The sequence below is a fragment of the Hippichthys cyanospilos genome, chromosome 9 (genome assembly GCF_059441005.1).
Source record: "Hippichthys cyanospilos isolate Australia breed blue-spotted pipefish chromosome 9, RoL_Hcya_1.0, whole genome shotgun sequence".
NCBI lineage: Eukaryota > Metazoa > Chordata > Actinopteri > Syngnathiformes > Syngnathidae > Hippichthys > Hippichthys cyanospilos.
Genome location: NC_142377.1, coordinates 1249054 through 1272822, shown reverse-complemented (window position 1 = coordinate 1272822; position 23769 = coordinate 1249054). Strand labels below are relative to the sequence as shown.

At 40.8% G+C, this 23769-nt stretch overlaps 1 protein-coding gene across 2 annotated transcripts; it reads left to right on the top strand.

Annotated features, from left to right (window-relative positions):
- The first annotated feature begins 1439 nt into the window (after positions 1-1439).
- cldn19 (claudin 19) lies at positions 1440-22073 on the top strand. 2 transcript variants are annotated; one of them, XM_088423345.1, is made up of 5 exons: positions 1440-2000; positions 5096-5260; positions 12995-13079; positions 16384-16530; positions 18096-22073. In XM_088423345.1, exons 1-5 carry the CDS (start codon positions 1778-1780, stop codon positions 18130-18132), a joined length of 657 nt encoding a protein of 218 aa, XP_088279471.1. In that variant the 5' UTR covers positions 1440-1777; the 3' UTR covers positions 18133-22073. The 2 variants fall into 2 exon arrangements, with proteins under 2 accessions (XP_088279471.1, XP_088279472.1); XM_088423346.1 differs by having other exon boundaries at positions 16384-16587.
- Positions 22074-23769: the final 1696 nt, after the last annotated feature.

Below are 23769 nucleotides of genomic sequence, written 5' to 3'. Positions count from 1 at the left end.
CAAAAAACATGCTTTTTTTCACCTTTCACTTTTTGTCCCCTCTTTACGCCATTTCGTTCACCTTACGACATATCCAACATGGCGCTTGGTGTGCGTGCATGACCACCATGTTGGATGTGTCCCTGCTCACACGTCTATACATGCGTCACCGCTTACATCACTACAATGCTGGTCTGCTCATGGTCAGCATCGCGGTCAAAATGATCGCATGCTAAAGACTGCCTCTCATCGTGAGTGCTTAAAGTAACGTATTTTTTGTGCATTTTACTGCTTAAGTCAAACTTGAATGGGTTAGCCATGGGTGCCAAGATTGCTAGTGATGTTTAAGAGAAAAGTAAGAAGATAATTTTTACGGACACGAAGCTGGAGATAATCAAGAAATAAGATGGCTAAGCTAGCCTAGCCAAGGCTAGGCTACCCTCACTAGGTAATATGGCCATGTCAATCACTCAAAGGTAAATAAATTCTTTCCATATTTCTATATTCTATATTTCTATACCCCTCAGTGAGCCATAACCTTATTGCGGTGGAGGGGTTTGCGTGTTCCAGTGATTCTAGTAGCTAAGTCTCACCACTCTTCCACCTTGCCACCTGAACTCAATCTATTCTCTCCCTATTTGTGTTGGGAATAACCCCAGGACACAAGTGGGAGGAGGACCCCGACACGACAAATGAGGGAGTAGCACCGAGGGTTTGTCAACAGAAAATCGCACAGCAAGCGTGGAAGGGTCCAAAATACAAAGTACAACAAAAATAGAGAACAAAAGGGTCTAAAGACAAGAGGACAATCAAAAACTAGGTACAACAAAAAGTGCCCGGAGGGGGAGCAAAAGGCAAATGAGCAACAAAGCAAAAAAGGCTAAAGTACAACTCAAAAAAAGCATGACTGCAGAAACTCGAGATAGAAAACGCTGGGAATCACAGTAGCTTCACTGAGGAGTGGCTCGTGGAATAACATGGCGATTGTCCTCCTCGCCAGCCACCTACCGCCAGCTACATAAGGCCTTGATGATGATGGTCATCAGGTGCGCGGCCGGTGACCCCACCCCCTTGCCATGGCAGGAGGACCTTACCTACAACAAAAAGCACAATTAGCCAGGGATGTGACAATTTGTTTGGGTTAATATGGTGATTGAAGAGATTTGCCTGGTTGCACCAAATTTCTTTGAGGGGGCACTTTGGATTCAAGTACCTAGCAACCTTCAATGTTATGGCTTTTGAAATCAGAGGATTGGGTGCAATTCATTTAACTTCATTTACCATTTGGTATTGAAGTTGTAATTCCAATTTAGTACCGACCCCTTCAATCTTCTTCCTCTTAGTATCTGCTCTTGTAGGCGTGACTGTCTCAAAATAGACCAATCATATCCCAGTTCTTACTCTCATCCCATTGACTTTTTTTGAATGGTTTCCCCTGTTTGTCCTCACTCACTGAGGCACTGGAGCAGAAACAAAGCGAACGGAGAGCGAAAAGTATTCAGCAGCAAAAAGTAACTTGGATGGACCAATGTGAAGAAGATTAATCCAGTACGGATTACTGAAAAGACTTTTCTTCTCATTTACCAGACAGAAGTATCCTTGTCTAGCAGAAGAGAAATTACTGCATTTGTTCTAATGTGATTCTACATAAGTGAAAACCGAGAAACAAGAGTCACTTGTGATAGATTAAAAAAAAACTTCTTTGTCTGCAAAAAAAATAATAATAAATTGAAGACAACAGGAGGGGTTTTAAACAAGAATATTCATTGCAGAAGTAGAGAGACGGAACTAGAGAAGGATGGCAAACCTTGGTCTCCAGTTGTTAGGATACTTCCTGGCCTTGGGTGGCTGGATTGGCATCATCTCCACCACAGCTTTGCCCCAGTGGAAGCAATCATCATATGTTGGTGATGCAATTATCACCGCTGTTGGTCTGTATGAGGGGCTGTGGATGAGTTGCGCCTCACAGAGTACAGGACAGGTCCAGTGCAAGATCTTTGACTCAATGCTTTCTCTTGACAGTGAGTATAGTGTTTGATTTTGACTAATAATATCTACTACACTAACTTGCTGCTTCCATTTTAAGAACCTCATCTATGATTTGTGCATCGATTACATGTAACATATTATATTTGTTAGGTAACATTATTGTGTTCATTAAATAAGTTGTTATATGGTGAAATGTGAATTATTACGACTAAAAATCCCTCAAGTATCTGCTTAATGAATTCCTAAGGGAAAAAAATCGATGTTGTTTTAAATGTTTAACTTCTTAATCATTGGAGGGATACCGACTTGGTACGAGCTGGCAGTTCTGGCACTTAACAAGTATCTAGTGATAAATCTTAATAAATTCATAGTGGCTGTAACAAATGTGCATGTGCGTGCATGTGAGTGATGGTGCATGTGAATCTGAATGTGCAAATATGCATGTGTGTTTGTCTGTGTTTGTCTTTGTCTGTGAATGTGTGTGTGTATATGTGTTCAATGACCACTCTCACAGTATAGCCTAACCCCTACAGCAAAATCCAACAAAATATAGCACTGTTTATGATGTAATTCTGATTGTAAACATATACAACATATACTACATTAAACATATACATGTATTTGTGTCTATGTGTCTATAATGTGTCTATAATAGTATTATTATAATTATTTAAATAATAACAACAATAATATATTTACTAGGTGATTCTCAAAGACCTCAAATATTCAATTAAAAGTTATGCAGGAGTAAACGATAAGTGAAGTACACAAACATACATGAATCACATAAACTGAATAAGAGGAGCAGTGAAGTTGGAGTGTATCATATATGGTAAACAAGAGAGGTTGAAGTTTAGGTAGCGAGTGGTCATCAGTATCAAAGATTTCTTTTGGAGAGAATTTCAAAGTCTAGGGTGGCACTGTGATACATTGACTAGCACGTCCGCCTCCCAGTTAAATTGACCCAAGTTCAAATCCACCTGGCTCCGGCCTTCCTGTGTGGAGTTTGCATGTTCTCCCTGAGCACGCATGGGTTCTCTCCGGACACCCCAGCTTCGTCCCACACTTAAAAAAAACATGCACGGCAGGTGAATTTGACATACTGAATTGTGCCCTGCAATTGGCTGGCAACCAGTTCAGGGTGTCCCCCGCTTACTGCCCAAAGCCAGCTGGGGACCATGTTTCAAGTCCTATGCAGGTTAGCCAGTGTGGCTGTCTTAGCCAGAGGGCAAAATACAGATTTTTTTTCAGACTGATATGTCTGAAACGCAAGATATTTTTTGTGTCGGTTCAACTGGCAGTTGAAATTACTTTGATAGCTCTCACATTAAAAAAAATAAATAAATAAACCCCTTTATTAATTTCATTAGTGTAATAGAGGAGCACCTCAGTGGAGGAGTAGTTTGCACGTCCGCCTCACAGTTTAGAGTCCCAAGTTCAATTCCAACTCGCTTTGGCCTGCCTGTGTTGAGTTTGTATGTTCTCCTGTACCTTTGTGGGTTTTCTCCGGGCACTCCGGCTTCCTCACAACACATTTGAAAAACATGCATGGTAGATGAATAGAAAGCTCTAAATTGTGCTGAGTGTTGAATGGATGCATGAATGGCTGTTCGACCATGCTAACCCTGAAAATTGCTGGCAGCCAGTTCAGGATGTCCCAAGCATACCCTAAAAAACCACTCACGCACACACCCAATCACACCTAAGGACAATTTAGTATGTCAAATTCACCTGCCATGCACGTTTTTGGAGTGTGGGGGCAAGCCGTAGTGCCTGGAGGGAACCCACATGGGCTCGAGGAGAACATGCAAACCCACACAGGAAGGCCAGAGCCAGCTAGATTGAAACTCAGGTCCCTTTAATTGGAGCTGGACATGCTATTCACTGCATCACCGAGCTGTCAATAAACAAGCAGATGAATTAAATAAATACATACTCTAAATCAGGGGTTCACAAACATTTCGGAGTCAGGGACATCTTTTCGAAAGCAAATCTTTCAAGTACACCAGTTGCGAAAAAAAAAAAAAAAAAAAAAGAGCCAGACATTAAGTTCTCTTTTATTCAGCAACACATTGAATTTGACAACAAGCATATTTGTTACTTTTCAGCTATACGGAAGTTTAGAAAGTACAGTCAGGACACAGAGCCCCTTTTGATAAATAACCTGTCCCAGCTGTCTTCAGGCATTAGGCGGGGGGCACACCCTGAAATGGTTGTCATCCATTTGCAAGGCACATATAGACATACTGTATAATCATTTACACTCGCAACACACACGTAGGGACAATTTACAGTGTTTATGCATCTGCATTTTTGGAATATGAACTCCACACAGGATGGCCAGAGGCCAGATTCGAACCCTGGACTTCTGCAGTAGTTGTGCGACCCAGTTGTCCACCATGCTGGCCATAAATAATGTAAATATATATTTTTCATCTGAACATTCTCTCAACCATTTATAAATATTTATATTTTAATTGTGCCCCCAGCCCCCAACCCTCGGTAAAAATTCCGCCAGTCACCACTGCTGAATACTCAGAAGAATATTTTATTGTCCTTATGAATGAATATGGGCTGTGTTTAGGCAAACAACAGTGATGATTCACTCCTCAAATGCACACACACAGACACTGACAGCACACACACTTTTACACACAGTGGTCAAGAACTACTGAATCATTTAATTGTGCACTAATGTGAATGGACCATATCGAAATTCAAAATAGAATATAAAATAGAATATTTTACTAATGTTCAGCAGACTGAGCTGCACCACATTCAAATAATTTCACTTGGGATACCTTAAATTATTCACTTTTTGCGCGTGAGAATTTGCTTGCATGTGTGCGGTATGAATGTGTGTGTAAATTATGTGGCAATATGCCCCCACTACCACTGAGTAATGTGTGTGGGCCTCTGCGTGAAAGACGTTCTTTTTTTTCCTCAAAATCGCTGTTATTTGCCATGCATTAATTATAGGACAGTTTACTGTACTTATAGCCTGTTTAATGTTTGTGTTTTAAGTGAATTAAAATGATCTCATTTATAATTTGATGTGATTGTTATTGTTTTTCATTTTACATTCTGCATGTTTTTTACTCTACATTCTACTAATCCTTCTCATTAGTCCACGTCCAGACATGCCGTGCCCTAATGGTGGTGTCAGTACTGCTTGGTCTTATCGGCATCATCATCAGTGTGGTGGGAATGAAGTGCACAAAGGTGGGCGATAATAACCCAGCAGTCAAGATGCGTATTGCAGTGACTGGAGGAGCCCTCTTTCTTCTGGCAGGTATGATTTGTCATTTTTTAAATTATAACATCATTATAACTTTCAACACATACATAACTTGAAGTGATCTATGCATCTGTGCATCTATGTGAAGGTGTAATGCAGTATAGTAAAGTAACAAATAAGAGATGTAATAGTTTTTGTATTCGTCTCCAACTTGTTTTGTATGTGATGATTCATACTAATATGCACGGTAATTGCAGTGCCTGCACTCCAAACCGGGTGGCGATAATCAGAGGTGGGCACTTGGTCAGCACTCATAGACTGTCTGTCATTCCGTTGCCAACAGACGCATGTTTTGCAGATGGATCGACAAATGATGGAATGCTGAAAAAACTAAACAAAAACAAAAAAAACGGCGAATGAAATGCAATTCATAGGGAATTCATAGTGAATAGTTCAATTATCTATTTGTCATTTACAGCTATAAGACAGCTGACTTTACAGGAGACTTATTTGTAGTTGCTCCCTTTCTTAGTCCTGGTGTCATAAACCAAAACTCATACTGTACTCAAATTTGCAAACCAATTGTCAAAAGTAAAGTTTAGAATTAAGTGTTTGTTAAAAGATACTTCGTTATTTTGCCTTTTAAATATATTTTACAACAAGAAATGGCTTGCTGATAAGAGCATTCTGGGATGTGTTTCCACTGCAAGGTGGTCTTTCTTTCAAGTATCCAATGGGTGCAGAACAAATTTGCATTCTTTCAGATTGGCTTTTGTCTAGGAAATGCAAGATAGTTTTTTTTTTTTTTAATACCCTCATTTAAATCCCTAATGTTTTTTTGTTGTTGTTTTTTTTGTAAATTCAACCTCAGCAATACTTGGTTTTACTTGTTGCTTATGTGATTTGATGAGAGTCCAGACAAAAACCGATCTACATAAATACGTTGAATGTAGTGTTAGTGCCACCAAGTGGGGAAAGTAAGTAGATATTTTAGGGTATTTAGGGTCCCCAAGCATTACCTGGCCAACTGAGAGACATAGTCTCTCCAGCATGTCCTGGGTCGACACCGGGGCTTCCTCCCAGTGGGACATGTCCGGAATACTTCCCGAGGTGTCTGAGAGGCATCCTAACCAGATGCCCACAACTTGTATCCGAGTCCTGATTCTTTCGGTCACAACCCACAACTTGTGACCATAGGTGAGGGTAGGAACGAAGATCAACTGGTCAACCTGGTGAATTAATACAAATGCAAAATCGAATGATTTACCACAACAGTAAAACCTGCATCAATTTGACTTTGATGATCCAGTCATTGAAAAATATTCATCATTTTTGAGTCACCTCCAAAACACGTCCATGAACACATTTTAAAATTTGTCAAGACACCTTTGGGACACAAGTCAGTCCTTCTACCCAGTATTCGTGATGTTTGGCACTGAAAATTCCAATGATTCACCCTAATAGTGTAAACTTTTTAAACTAAACTCGTTTGATCCAATCATCTCAAAATTTCACAGATTTGATGTGTTGATGCAGACATCTACAAAGTTAATTGCAAAGAGAGAGCCACCTAGTGGCGGAAAAAAGTGTAATATTTTTCATGATTTTAAGTTCTGTGTTGCGCACGTTGAATGAATATACCTGAACATTTGGCTGGAAAGCCTCAAGACATGGCTCATGCCTGACACCCCAATATTGCAACGTTTGGATTATGGGTGTGGCCTATATGGCCACGCATAATCTGATGATTTACAGTAAGATTGAAAGCTGCTGTAACTCAACCTAGATGATCCAGTAATCCTCTAATTTCACTTATTTGTTTAGAGTATAGTTCTGTAAACATCTACATACTTAGCACTATCACCCAGTCTCAGAAAATATACATTAATTTACATTTCTATGTACTGTGTTGAGCTCATTGAATAAATATATTGTAGATCACAATGTCAAAGTCAAGGCCCGGGGGCCAGATCCGGCCCGCCACCTCACTTTTTGTGGCCCTTGAAATGCTGATGTGACTTCAGCTTTCTGACTAAAATACCAAAATTGCAAGTTGTCTTTAACTTTTAAAAATTTGGGGGAAGACAAACAAACATTTTCTTATTCTTCAAATCTCTTTTGAACAGTTTTTGCCGGCTTCTGATATCAAAACTTGGTAAATGTGTGATCAACACACTTAAAATGTATTTGAATTCACAGTCATTCCGGCCCTCTGACAGAAACTATCACTACAATGCGGCCCAAAATAAAAATTTGTTTGACACCACTGTTGTAGATGGAACCTCACCTTATGAACTTAATTCCATTTGGAAGTCATTTCATAATGTACATTTTTCAAAAGTAGAGCCGCTTTGTACATGTAAATAGCCTAATCCGTTCCAAGCCTCCAAAAATGCTCACAAATTCTTTAAATGAATAATATTAATTAAATTATAAAAATGTGTAAAAAACATAAGTACAGTGGGCCCCCGTGTTACGAACTTAATCCGTTCAGCGGCTACGCTCGTAACTCGAACTGCTCGTATGACGGGCAATCCAAACCTATGTTAATTCATGAATGCATGCAACGCGTGCAAAAACTTAGGTAAAAACATCACGACTTTATACACATATTATAAATGAGAAACATAACCTACTGTACAGTTAAATTAAATAACATAAATATACAAAGGAAAAATGATATTTACCTTTGGGGCGACGTGACTTGAGCTGGGTGGAGGCGGAGGGGAGCAGAGACCAACCCGCAGAATTTATTGATTTATTTTCTTAAACGGGAACTTTTCTCAAAACTAGAACATATCACCGGCGATTTCCTTCTCTTTAATCCATATTAGAAGAAGCCTCTCAATTTTGTTGTCGATCGAGGTCCGTCCCCCGGCAAGGAAAGTCTTGCCCTTAGAAGATTGCCGAGCGGTTACGGCCACACTCACGAGCCATGCGTGCGCCTCCTTTGTATTTTTTTTTTATTATTATCTCCTGCTTGGTTTCTATTGTCATCATCCTCTTACTTCTTCCTTTACCACCACTAGCAATTTTAGAAGCCGTGTCTAACAGATAAAGTTTGCAAAGTCTTAACAACATTCCTTCCTTCCGTTTTTGACTCATTTTCTCTTCTTCCTTCCGTCCCGACCAGCTGTGCCATCAAGCTAGATAAAGGCGTTCGGCCAACAGCATATCGGCATTTCTGTGATTGACGTGACGCCGGCCAATAGCATCTCCGTGAGAGAGACCGTGACTGACACCATGACTGAAACAGTGACTGTGACATTGTAAGAGCAATAGCATATCAGCGTTACCGTGTCATGCATGAGCAGATGCTTTCGTTAATGTAGCAATGCTAGGTCAATTGTACGTCCACATTGACTGGCAACGCGTGGCAAAATCATAGTTTAAACCATAATGAATTTACACACATATTTAAAATTAGTACCATAATCTTCTGTAGAGTTAATATAACAAGTGTGGACAAACAAAGGATAAATGACATTTTCCTCTGGGGCGACGTGACTTGAGCTGAGTGGAGCCGGAGGTGAGCAAAGACCAACCCGCAGAATTTATTTATTTATTTTCTTAAACAAGAACTTATCTCAAACTAAAACATATCACCGGCGATTTCCTTCTCTTTAATCCATAATCGAAGAAGCCTCTCCATTTTGTTGTTGAGCGAGGTCCGTCCCCCGGCAAGGAAAGTCTTGCCCTTAGAAGATTGCCGAGCGGTTCCGTCCATACTCATGAGCAAGGTTAACTATGCACGCGCCTCCTTCGTATTTTTTTTTTTATTATCTCCTGCTTGGTTTCTATTGTCATCATCCTCTTACTTCTTCCTGTACCGCCACTTACAATTTTAGAAGCCATGTCTTTACAGATAAAGTTTGCAAAGTCTTCACAACATTCCTTCCTTCCGTTTTTGACTCATTTTCTCTCCTTCCTTCCGTCCCGACCAGCTGTGCCATCAAGCTAGATAAAGGCGTTCGGCCAATAGCATATCGGCATTTCTGTGATTAACGTGACGCCGGCCAATAGCATCTCCGTGAGTGAGACCGTGACTGGCACCGTGACTGGCACCGTGACTAGGACAGTGACTGTGACATTGTAAGAGCAATATCATTGTACGTTGACGTGACAAGTTTAACTACTGATTTTGATGACGTGGCAAAGCGAAAATATAGGAACAAATACAATGGCTGGCATGTCAGACTGCTCGCAAGGCGAATGGTCTGTGCGTAAGTGGGGGACAAAAAACTCCGCGGACCACGCTTGTAAGTCGAAATGTTCGTAAAAGAGGGTGTTCGTAAACCGGAGGCTGACTGTACATTTTAGTGTACTGAACATTGCGGCATTGTAATAATGGCAGTGGCCTATTTAGCTCTGCAAAACCGATGATTGAAAAAAAAAGCTCCTCCAAACTCAACCCAGTTTTTATTGCAAGTTAGTATTGCAGGTCTCAATTTTACACATTTGATGAGAGTTTGAGAATCGGTAAGTTTTGATGGCAACTATGATCTTATTATTGTTGTACTTGAGCTACCGAGTGGTATTAATGCATCATGGAATTCATAATACATTATGTAAAGATTTTAAAAATAAAAAAAAAACGCTCCTAAACCCTTTAAATTAATCATATTTATTGTAGCTTTTAAGAATATGGATGCAAATCCTTTGTTTGCCTTGAGATGGTGCTGGTATTTTAGTGACGAGTGCAGACCACTTTAAGTCATTTTATTTGTAATTTTGTATTTTAATATTTATATTAATTATTGTATTAATATTTATATTTGCGTTAGTTTGAGCATGTAAGTTTAGTATGCGGTCATAAGAAGTTCTTCCTGCGTGATGTATTTCTGCCCACACGCTAAAGTGGTAACGACTGCCAAAGAGTGGCAGCATTTTTTTTTATGTTTTTATGTACTCTGTTGAGCCTGTTAAAAGAATATAATTGAAATTTTGTCTGAATAGACTTGAGAAATATCTAATGACCTACACCAAATATTGAGACATTTCAATAATAAGCATTGCACTGCAAATTCTGATGAGTGACCGTAACATTAAAATGCTCTGAATTTTTAACACGATGATCTAATATTCTTAAAGTTTTATGCATTGAATGAGGTTACTCAATGCGGAGGAGTAGGAGCTCGATACTAATTCCCTCCTGGATGACCAAGCTTCTCACCCTTTCTCTAAGGGAGAGCCAGGGGACCCTGTGGAGGGAACTCATTTCAGCCGCTTGTATCCAGGATCTTGTTCTTTCAGTCACAACCCACGTTTCGTGACCATAGGTGAGGGCATGAACAAAGATCGACCAGTAAACAGAGAGCTTCGCCTTTTGGCTCAGCTCTTTCTTCACAACAGACCGGTAAAGAGTCAGCATTACAGCAGACACTGCACCGATCTGCCTGTCAACCCCCAGACCCCCTCATCACTTTGGCTCTACCTACAGATTCTTTCCATGAAGGTAATGAACAGGGTCGATGACAAAGGACACCCTTGGCAGAGACCAACTCCCACTGAAAACAGATTCGACTTACTGCCGCAAATGAGGACCAAACTCTGCCATCTGTAGTAAAGGTAATAAACAGCCCTCGTCAAGGGGTTCAGCACCCCGTACTCCCAATCCACCCCCCACAGAACTCCCTGAAGGGACACGGTCGAACGCCTTCTCCAAGTCCACAAAACACATGTAGGCTGGATAGGCGAACTTTCATGCACAATCGAGGATCCTGCCAAGGGTGTAGATCCGGTCCACTGTTCCACGGCCAGCACAAAAACCACACTGCTCCTCCTGAATCTGAGGTTTGACCTCCTGACGGATCTTCCTCTCCAGCACCCCTGAATAGACGTCCCCGGGGAGGCTGAGGAGTGTAGTCTTTAGTTGGAACACACGCTTCGATCTCCCTTCTTAAAAAGGGGGACCACCATCCCAGTCTGCCAATCCAGAGGTGCTATCTCTAATGTCCACGCAATCTTGCAGAAGTGTGTCAGACAAGACAGCCCTACAACATCCAGACCGTTTAGGAACTCCAAGCAGATCACATCCACCTCCGGGGCCTTGACACCAAGGAGTTTTTTGACAACCTCAGTGACTTCCGCCCCAGAAATGGGAGAGCCCACGTTGGAGCTTCCAGGCTCTGCTTTGCCATAGAAATACGTGTCGTGGAATTGAGGTCTTCAAAGTATTCTGCCCTCCGGTTCACGACGTCACGAGCTGAGGTCAACAGCGCTCTATCTCAACTGTACACAGTTTAATGGTGAATTGCTTCCCCCTCCTGAAACGCCAGATGTTGGACTAGTATTTCCACAAAGCCATCGGGAAGTCATTTTTGCCTGCCAAAAAGGCCCGGTAGTACTCCTTCTTTCTTGAAAGCATCCCTTACCATTGGTGTACACAAGCAGGTCTGGGGATTGCCGCCACGACAGGCACCGACCACCTTACGGCCACATCTCTGATTAGCCACTTCAACAATAGAGGCTCAGTACATGGTCCACTCGAACTAGATGGCCCCTGCCTCCCCCGAGACGTGGGAGAAATTCCGCTGGAGCTGGGAGTTGAAACCCTTCAGGGGACTCTGCCAGATGTTCACAGCAGATCCTCATGATACGTTTGGGTCTGCCAGGTCTGACCATCATCCTCACCCACCATTGGAGCCAACACACTACCAGGTGGTGCTCAGTTGAGAGCTCCGCCAATATCACCCAAATGTCCAAAAGCGGCCGCAAACACAAAGTCGAGCATCAAACTGCAGCCTAGGGTGTCCTGGTGCCAAGTACACATATGGACATCCTCAAGTTTGAGCATGGTGTTTGTTATTGACAATCCATGACGAGCACAGAAGTCCAATAACAAAGCACCACTCAGCTTCAGATGGGAGGCATTCCTCCCAATACACCCCTCCAGGTGTCACTGTCAATGCCCACATGAACAATGAAGTCACCCAGTAAAATGAAGGAGTCACCAGAGGTTCGCTCTCCAGTGCACACTCCAGGGACACTAAAAACGGTGGGTACCCTGAAAAGCTGTTTTGTGCACAGGCGCAAACAACAGTTGGGTCACCAGCTCAGGCTCCTTCCCTGCCAAAGAGGTGACATTCCATGTCCATGTCGGTGCGCCAGGGTCCCCGTCTTTGGCCATCGCCCACACATCCAACCCAACCCCTATGGCCCCTCCCACAGGTCATGAGTCCATGGGAAATGGGACCTTCATTGGGCTGAGCCTGGCTGGACCAGCACTCATGGGGCCCAACCAGGCGCTCGCCAACGAGCCACACCATTAGGCCTGGCTCCAGAGGGGCGTTCCGGTGACCCACGTGCGGGCGAGGAAATACGATATCCATTATTTGTGTTCTTCTGAAGGAATCTATGAGCATGCTTAGTCTGATCCCTCACCACGGACCCGTTTGTCATGGGTAACCCTACCAGGGGCTTAAATGCCCGGACAACTTAGCTCCTAGGGTCATTGGGTCGCACAAACCCCTCCACAATGGTAGTGTTGAGACTTGATTTAGATATTATTTAATTTTCATTGGCACAAAATTGTGACTTGTTTATATGTGCAACAAACACCTTCAGTGATTTAGGGGAAATTTTAACCAAATTGCAAGGCAAAAAAATAGCCCTAAAAAATGAAACTAAAAGTTAATCCTGTTATTCTTGATATATCTCAGCCTTGTATAATTGGATTATGTTTCATGGATTATGTTTCATAGGATTCAAGTTCAATATTAACCTTCACATGCCTGAACAAAAGGGCATGGCAGGAAAGATAATCCTTAATACTTTCTTTTCTCACAGGTCTGTGTACATTGGTTTCTGTTTCCTGGTATGCAACACAAGTATCCTATCAATTCTTCAACCCTAATACCCCAGCCAATGCCAGGTATGCTTCAAACGTTTTGCTTCATCCTATGGTTTAAAATCCATTCACTGTCAAGGTGTTAAAAAAAAAACACATTTGAGCAACCTAAAACAGATCGTAAACATAATGAAGGATTTGTCACAAAATGAGTACATCCAAATGAGGTTCAAGAACTGTGCTTTTGTAGCTTTCATGGATTGTCTTCACGTACATGGTTCTTAATCCGGTTGTAAGTACTGAGGTTTTCACCTTGGCAAGTTGAGTTCTCATATTGTTTTCGAAACAAATGTTGTTCTTCTTTTTTGTTTCCTTTTTTGCCATCCTTGAAATTATTGTTCGTCGAGTGGCACATTCTCCCATGTGCTTCGTGACGGTGTGGAGGGGAGTATCTTTTCTGCATGGAAAATATCCTGCTTGGAAAATATCCTGCGTGGAAGGCGCAAGGATGAGCTTTTCTCTCACTTTCATCTCAGCTTTCATCTATACATGCTGGGATAATTGAATTGGCTTTCCATGTTGTCAGATTACAACACAGATGACAGGAGAAGCAAAAGTCCCATTCGTAGACAAGGGTGGGTCAAGCAGCACTTTCCCATCCACACCCTAGGCTCCCTCTTCAGGTACGGTTTCTCCTGTCAGACGAGCATCCACGCCCTGGGTACTCTGGTGGAGTCTGGGGTGTACCAGCTGGGTCTTCAGACACACTTCGACTGAAACCGTCACCTGCTCGCACATTGGTTGGGCGTCCTTTGGGTGTGATCACACACCAAACCCTCCTCTCCAGCATCCTTGAATCAGATAATCAACCACCTCAAAAATACAGGCCCAGATCATGGTCCACTCAAACAAACAACTCCTGCCTTCCCCAAGATGTGGGAGAATATCTTCCAGATGTGGAAATTGAAACTATCCAGCACTCCCTCTTGGGACTCCAAAAATTGTGGGTACTCTGAACTGGTGTTGCATGTATCTGTGCCAACAGGAATCAGGACCCATCCCTGTACCTGAAGGCTGAGGGGGGCTACCCTCTCGTCCACTGTAGTGTACCCTAACATACAGGCATTGAGCCAGGGGACAAGCAATATGCCCACACCTGCTCTACGCCTCCCTTATGGCAATTCTAGAGTAAAAGAGAGTCCATCCCTTTTGTAACAGACTGGTACCAGAACTGTGTAGAAGGAAGTCCAACTATGTCTATTATATACCTTTCACTCCTCTTGTTACTAATACAACAATGATACTTGGGACTACAACATAGGGTTAACTCTTTACCAGCATGGCACGTAGTTGTAACTAAAGTCAGTACAACACAACCCTGAGCCCATCATGCAATGCATGACAAACTACAGGTAAGATGAAGGCTCAAAATATACCGCATTTCCTCCCCTCTTACAATAGATGTCCTACACACATTCAGTTAACCATATTAACTTTTTTTTTTTTTTATGCTAATTTAGGAATGAGGGTAGACTACCTCAAACCTTCTGGTTCTGCCCTGTGAACTTGGGTCAGTACTATTCCAACTAAAAACTCAGACGAATGTCAGGGTGCCGCTCTCTGGCAGGGTATCGGCTATATGCCCGAACATTAATGTCTGTGCTCTCTACTGGAGAGTTTGCATCTGATGCTGATGCAAAACAAGATGAATCTTTGCCAGGCACGTCTACAGATGGAACATTTGTCTTTGAAGGGGTTTAGTTCTGGACTTAAGTTGGTGGAACTGGTGAGTAGACAAGTGCGTTTTAAGGATAGCTCAGAAACAGTTCTGTACGCAGGAGTTGATTTATTTGTCTTCTCCAGATGTTATCCATGGTTTGAACAGTGTAGGAGTCTGATCTAGTTTGTGCAACTATGGTTGCAGGGATCCACTTCGGCTCACGTCTATAATTCATAGCCAGCACAGATTCACATGCCATGAAAACTCTTTCCTTGGCCTTTTGTTCTCTGTGCATATGTTGTTTTTCTTGTTGTTTTCGTACAGTGAACAATGAACCTTGCTGCAAGGCTGTTTGTTGCAAGATGATATGGTTTTTATGTGTTGTACTTTGTTTGTTTGTAAGAAACATCGATTTCCCATGAAACCAACTGAGGTTCATTGTCAGAGACTAACTGTTTAGGAGATCCAAAATCACTAAACATTTATCCTAGTTCCTTGATGGTCTTCTGTGTGGTTGTTGACATCATGATAGCCACTTTAGGCCACTTGGTGTGTGCATCAATAGCGACAAGAAACATTCTGTCCTCCAATGTACCTGCGAAGTTAATGTGCACAAGTTGCCATGGCTCCCAAGGTCCACGTTTTTGATGCAGCAAGTTGGGGCACATTGCTAATGGCTGTTGGTGCAAAGAGATGAACTGCAATAACTGTGGAAAAAGGCCATGTGGAGCGGGCATGCAGAAATAAAAGGATCAAAGACAAAGATTCAAAGATCAAACATAAAAGTGACAAAGCAAAACAAGGTGAAAAGAAATGTGCACAGTCAAGCATGCCGACGACATAGAGTCTGATGCTTCTGAAGAGGAAATATCAACTGCAATAAATGTTATCCAAATGAATGAGGAGAAAAGCTCAGAAGGCCCTTGGGCCAAACACAAGGTGCAAGGACATAATGTTAAAATGCAGATACACACAGGATCAAGCGCATCACTGCTATCTTACGACATTTAAACAAAGATAATGGAACACCTTCCACTCCGACCCTCAGACACTGAGTGATGCAAAGGGACTGCACACAGCACCTTTGAAAATCACAGCCATTGTGAAAGCTCCGCCAACAGAGTCTAGTTGGAACATCTCTTCCTTGCACACCAGCTCAAGGCTCCTTCCCTGCCTGAGAGGTGACATTCCACATCCTGCAGCCAGGGATCAGACCATCAAGGTCGTAGCTTTTTGCTGCCTCCCAACTCACAAAGCACCTGACCCCTGTAGTGGTGAGCCTATGAAATGGCTAACTTCTTGGCCAGCCCCCACCACCACTTCTATTGCTTTCATGAATTTGTTGTATGTGAATATTTGTCTTTTTCCCCCTTCACGCATGCACCTATCATAACACAGTTTTATATGTGTATGTTTATATGTATGATGCGTTTGAATTAAGCACACCAAAAATACATACAACATAATAAACACTCATTCTTAGCCAGAATAGAAAAATAGGAATCAGCAGACTCAGTTATGTTTACAGTAGCATTAAGGTAATGTTTTTTTTTTCTACAGCTGCAGGTTCATCTTCTTAGTCTCCCTAACTATTGCCTGTTGTCCACACATACATTTGTTTTGTTTTGTTGTGTTTTACAAGTGATTGTCTCTCTCTTTGTTGTGCAGGTATGAGTTTGGCTCAGCCCTCTTTGTGGGGTGGGCCGCATCAAGTCTGACTTTACTAGGAGGCTCCTTGTTATGTTGTTCCTGCTCCAAAGAAGACATGCAGGGACAGCAATATTACCGTCAATCACAGCCTTCCACAGCCAGGGAGTATGTGTAAACCACATCCCACTCCCTACGTCATCTACACAAAGAGCTTATTAGGAGGTGTTAGACAGCGATTTTTTTCGGACTACTCCTCCAGCAACACATATACAAACTCAAATGATTACTGTATCATCACACTTGACAAGTATCCTGTCTCCACCATTAAAATAATGTGAAACTGAAGACTATGATAAAAAAAAAAAAAAAAATCAAGAATTTCATTGTGAGCGAAATCTTGAATGCCTGTGTTGCCACAATTTGGAAGTAAACTAATGAATGAAAAAGTACATCATCACAACCTGCACGGAGATGTCAGTTGTGTTTTATCAGTATCAAAGAGGAAGTATGACTTGCTTTGGATTTAACATATTGATAGATTTTGATGAAATGGAAATGGTAGATTGAATTGAAATCATTGTAACAAAAAGTACAAAAAATCCATAAGAAGCCACATCATCCTAAATCTTGATTTATTTATTTATTGACAAAAATATATATGGTTAAATTAGACTTGATTTGACAGGCGTTATGCAACTATGAATACTGTAAATTTAATTATGTGGAGGGTCAAATGCAATGTATGATGTCCAGAGACTGCGTGACCACTTGAAATAGTATAGTAGAACAACATTCAGATCCTGCAGGGATTTTTTTTTTTAATGGCAGTGGAATCCCATTTCAGACTTTAAATGGACCCTGTTGTTACAGTTGTACATTGTGTATGTTATACATTTAAATTATTCTTTTTTTTCAAGGCAGAGTCTTCTCTGGCTTGCTCCCAGTGATTTAAAAAAAGCAATAAATAGACAAATTAAAACATGTTTAAATTAAATTAAATAAAAAGTTAAAAGCCCATGACAAAATTCAAGGTCCTTCTGCAGCAGTACACTATTCAGAGCAACAGTTTGAGGATAAGCGTTTATGGAGCCCTAGTGTACTTTAAAAAAAGACCATACCTGGTAGCTAATAAGTGAGTCCTCAGCCAAGCAGTCTATCCTTGGTGAATAAGGGTGAAAGCAGAGTCGCACATTAAATTGCCCATTATAGGTTACATCTGAACATGGACAAATCTTAATATTTACCATAAATGTAATTTATATGTGCCATGTGAAATGCTTTATATCTAGTAACACAAATTCTATTTGGACTGTGGGATGAAACTAGAAATCTCAGAGACCTTCTTGCTCCATCATAACATCGCAGAAACTGAAAAAACAGCAAGATGATGAAAATGTCCATGTCTCAGTTAACACACAAATTAACAGTTTTAATTTTTTATCCCTCAAGACACTCGGGAGCATTTATTCCACTTCTTTATACAAGAAAGAAAGCTACGGCACAGGATGCACATACATTGGCTGTAATTTTAAGGTCAACATTTCAGGAAATACATTTTGTATCAAGAATTAGACCAACATATTTTAGATTACCTGACACACATATATCAACATTACAGATGTTACAATTCGGCTTTACTTACAATATTCCGATTCATTACTGGTAGTATTGTAGATTGTGTACCCTTCTGTCTTTTAATACTATTCTTCTCTTACTTTTCTCTAATTCAGGGCAGAGTTGTTGAGTGAAACTAGTTTCCCTGACTGATCAGCTTTTTATCAAGGATTTTACGACGGTACAACCATTGTTTCTACTTTTTCCTGTTGCCTTTGACTCACATATTTCTGAGAGAAGATTTTATTAATTTTGTTCTGGACCAGTTCTCATTTTTTAAAGTTTTGATATCATTGACATGACCAGCTCTTATTGAGAGACTATTCTTGTCCTTTTAATTTTATCAGACACAATTCACTATCTTGACCTCCTGTTTAAACATTGTTCTGTAACTTGAACTGTGTTTTGTCTTGTTGGTTTGTTATTATCCATTTAGTGAATATGAATTCAACATTGGTTTGTGTAGTTCAGTTTTATTTGATGTTACTTAAAACACACAAACACATACAATTTTACCTTTTGGAATACAGTGATACAGTGATAGTGGTACCCAACGCTGTTGATGCCTGCATCAACAGCGGGCATCAACAGCGTTGGGTACCGATATTCAGGTATCGAATGGTACCAGGACTATAATTTCGGTTCGCCCAGGCTCATCAAGATTTCAAAAATTTGATACCGCATTTCGAGCAAGTTTTCTGCATGGAACAAGTCGCTCCAAACAAACAAAGGTTCCTGACATGAATTAATCATCAGACATGTCACTCAACGAAGTAGAACCAACATTTATTAGAGCCAGCAATTACTATGTTTGCATGTTGCGCTAATCATGGAAGTTCGTCGGTTCTGGTTTGCGCTCCTCTCCTGGGCAGCTCTCATTTCTCGCCATATTCTCTTGACTGGGCCAAACTGGGCACTGACAGATGGTGGAGCTAAAAAATGGTGGAGGATGCACATATTGAAAGGAAGGTGAGTGACGCAGGAGGAGGAGAGTCAGGAAGAGCCACACTGCAATGCAGCCTCCGAGGTCTTGGTTGCCTCACTTGACTTGCCCATTAGACTAGAGATGTAAACCCAACCCAAAGATGTAAGACCCAATATAAGAAGGGTGGCAGGCTATTTGGGACGTGTGTACAAGTGAACACTGATGTTCCGACTGGCTTAGGAAGGTACAGCCAGTCAAAAGTACAGTCTCCAGAAGCTGGTTGACGATTGTGGAGGCTTTGCTGGTAATCTGGGGGTTCTTGTTGATGTCCTCAGGCGAGGGGGTTATGCTAGTGGTCCGTGTTGGAACTGCTGATGAACATTGCAGTGTGCACTCCAGCACCAGATGTTGCCCATTCAGCGTGAGGGTTTTGTCGTTTTAGCCACAGTATGATGGAATATGCAGGTCTTTTATTGTTGTGATTTGTCCACACTTTCCGTGAGCTGTTGTCGATCTTCCATGATCTGGTGCAATGAGGACTCATGCTGGTTCACTCGAGTTGCTTGGCTGTAAATTTCTTGTTTGAATTGCTCAGATTCTGCTGGATCTATTTTGTTAGGGTTTGTTCAAGAAGCAAAGACCCAGGTGCAGCATCCGTAACAAAAACGTATTGGATCACACAAATGAAAATCACATTTTAGAGGAAAAAACTCTTAAATTATAAAGGCAAAACACTAAATCAACACGAAACACACAACTCTTTTTCAAAAAGGTCGAAAACAAAAAATCACCACGAGGGAAAAACGTGTGGCTGAACAAGCCCTACTCTTCAGCAGCTCTAAACCGACCTCCTGCGCCGCCCTTGCTGAGAGAGGCAATATGGATCATTAACGATACACAACACAAAATCATAACCACAAAGGTCACGATGTGGCAAAAGAAAATCTGTTCTCAATTGCCTTACCTGGTTACAAAACGGTTAAATAAAATGATGGAAAATGAGGTGAATATTCTGCAAGAATGGTGTGAATATATTTGTATCATAAGGTCTCTTATTTAATAATATTGTAAAACATGTTTTCACAATGTTTCACCAATGATGTGGGCATGCAATATGGTGTGAAGGTATTTGGATCACAGAACCTTCTAATTTAATGTTAAAATATGTTTTAGCATTTTCACATAAATGAAAAATACAAGTTACACGGTGCATACCACCTTTTGGAGTAGTTATTGCGGAAATGCCACCAAAAATATGTCAAAATAAATCATGTTTAATGTTCTGAACTGATGAATGTGATCATGTCTAGCACGATTCTGCTTCAGATGTGGTCGGGGGTGCTTAACCATATATATAAAGTGCACATAAAATATTAACTCACTAATAACATCAAACTAATGGGAGCACTCATCTTGTTGCTCGCTTCATACAGATAGGATATCGGGAGTCTCAAACATGCTGGTGTAATTTGCAAGCTCATCTTCTTGCACAGCCATGCTAATTCACCTGGTTTGGTAACAAATAGGTCGAGAAGCCATTTCTTGTCAGTTTGTGGGTCCTTTTTGGCTGGGAAGTAGCAGTCGAAGTCCTGACTGCAAGAAATCATTATTTCAAGTAGGACTCCTGGTATTGCCAGTTAAAAGCTTCTTTTTCTTCAAAGTTATTGGCTTGTCTCTTGTCTCTGAACTGGGCCTTTACACTTTCCCACAGATGTCCTACACATTTTACTTCTTTGTGAGTGAAATTTTGGGGCTCAAGTGAGTCTGGCCCGTTTTCAAAACAAAATGGTTTTCAAAATCAAATAACTTTCAGGCTCTGATATGACATAAAACAGAAGTAGTTGCAGCTTGATAAGACTTGATCCATGGATCGGTACCGGGCCGCAGACCAGTGATTTGGGACCCATGTTATAATGTCTTATTTTGGACACCGGGTGGCACCCACGTCATGACATACGCCATGCTCCAGAGCTTATGAACACTGCACCATACAGTAAAAGTGGAAGACCAGTTAACACACTTGTTCGAAAAAGCTTGCTGAGCGCTTGATTGACAGAAAGCGGAACACACTATAATTCACATTTGCAATAGTATCTAGCTTTATTGTGCTGTTGCTCAGTACCACTAAAATCCTTGAATCACTCTGAAGAGATGCACAATGGGTGGGAGTCTCAATCTGGGCCATTACCAGTCATTCAGCTTCGGTTACTGTTGTATTATAAACAATCATTCTTGTATTTCTTTTTAATTTTATCTTCAGCTCAGCAGTTAGCATACAGTGCTTTCCTAATTGATGTGACATCATGACTTCTTTGTGATTTTTCAAAACGAAAGAAGTCCCTGAAAATATTGTGCATCTCTTCAGAGTGATTCAAGGATTTTACTGGCACTGAGCGACAGCACAATAAAGCTATACAGTAATACAAATGTGAATAAAAGTGTGATCTGCTTTCTGTCACTCAAGCAATCAGCAAGGCTTTTTAGTGTGTGTGTTTAGTATGTTAACTGGTCTTCCATTTGTACTGTATGTTGCAGTGTTCATAAGCTTTGGAGTATTGCTTATAAAATTAATATCATCTTAATTTTTTTTAATCCAAAAAAATCATCTTGCGGGCCAAATTCAACCTCCTTGTGGGACGGATGCACCCTACATTACACAGCCCTGGTCTGGATCGATAAACCGGTTCTTTGAGGGGTGAAAATATTTTTGCAATAGCTTATGGAAAAAAAACATTGATCTTTTTTGAACAATTTCATGTTTATTAAATTATTTTAGATGATTAAATGTGAATGGAAATAACATTTTTTGTTTTGTTTGGGCCAGGAGTCTTTCATTGGCTTTTTATGGAACTTTTAAAGATGTGAATTTGCTCAACTTGATCGGTTATAACACCCAATCATATGTTTTAGATCTCAAGCATATTTGAGCATGCTTTTATATAGGCTTCGTGTCTTGTCTCCAGATGGAATCAAATGTTATGTTCATATATGAATGTTTCAATTTGTGTTTCAATGAGTTAATATACAGTAAATGAAAGAATAACCCCCAGTCCTGCCCCACTGCCTCATGTACCAATTTTCTCCCCCCCAAAAAAACTATAACATCTGATTAGTTATGTGTACCTGCTTCTTTCAGAATAAAGGAAAAATGATTTGCTTGGTCGGTGAATTATTTTTTTTGTCATCGTCTTTGTCCTGTGCCGACTTCTTGACATTTGATGTGAGTTCACAACCATTTCTTCAACATAACATATGTGTCCATAATAAGGAAATTTGCATTGTTTAAATGACAATAGTGTATAACTAGACCAGCCATTAAAAAAAATAAAAAATACAAAAAAAAAAAAAAAAAAAAACCCTCAAAACCCTGCCCATGTTGGGGTATTGATCCTTTGGAGTTCTGGCATTGTAGAATTGCCTTCTAAAACTTAAATGTTTCTTTCAGGCTCGATTTGTGTCACCAATAACCTCAGGACACGACAGGTAAAGGACCCCAACCAGACACACGAGAGGAATGTAGTTCAAACAGTTTATTAAACAAGAGCCCATGTCAAGCATGGAAAACGAAGTCCAAGTCCAAAAGGCAAAGTACAAAATAAAGATCAAAGTACCAAAATAAGGAGGTCACAGCAACAAGGGAGCGGAGAGCGTCTACAGCAAAGTGACAACATAAAATAGACAAAGAGAAAAAAAATGCAAAAGATAAAGTACCAATTAAAAGAGATTTGAAGGAGTAGAACGCAGCATTGAAACACTGGGATCTTCACTGGGGGTACTAGGACTGTGGTGATGAATAGGACGGTGACACTCTCCTGCACCGGCTGCCCTTGATGGCAATGAGCCGCAGGTGTGCAACCGGTGACTCACGAGACTGAAGTGGCACTGAAGCACAGCCACGCTCATTGAAAAATAAAGAGGAAGCAAACATTTTCCTATGATAGGCATGGCCTACACTTCATTGCAAAATCTAAATATTGATTATGGGAGAAAGCTGTTGCAAATCGACCTAGATAATCTAATCCAGGGGTTCTCAAGCTTTTTGGAGTCAGGGACCCCTTTTATAAAGCAAATTTTCCAAGGAACAAAACAAAACAATACAATCATTTGAACCAAACAAGTGCCCTTTTTTATTCAGCAACATATTCAATTTGACAACAAGTATATTTGGTATTTTTCAGCTGTAGTGATGTGTAGAAAATAAAAATTGCAAATTACACAGATGTTTATCACAAATTGTCTAAATTATAGAGTTTTAATGAGCATTTATCTCAATGTGCCCCTACCCCTAAGTGCAAATACTTCAACATACCCTAGGGCTGCGAGGGCCCTTTATAGCTATTTGCAGCTCTAGTTCTGCTATGGAATTAATGGGATTTTCAAGTCATCAATTTTTGCACACTTGTCAGGCCTGGCGAAAAATTGTGTATTTCAGTTGCTGTAAACAAGGGGGAAACTGTGTCTCTGCAGTGCCACCTCGAGTTGAAAAAATAAACCCAATCCCTGTAGGTTGTAACTAGAATTAGAATTAATACAATTTTGAGGCATATGATGCACAAAAAAGTCAATTGCAGCCATATGCTAGGATGACCAGAACAAGAGTTATGAATGTGCAATTTTGGCCCATTTTTGGAGATTTGCAGGGCTCATACTTTTGCCTCCTAGTCTTAGATGGTTATTCCAATCCACATTAAATTTAGTCTGTACCATCATAAATCCTAGGGCAACAACTAGTGGATAAATCTTGATGATACAAAAACCATATGATGGGGGCAGGATATTAAAAAATGTGTTTCATATTTCTTTCGCCACGAGTGACAAAACGGTTAACTCAGCTGCACAAGCATCGAAATTTCAAATTTTACACA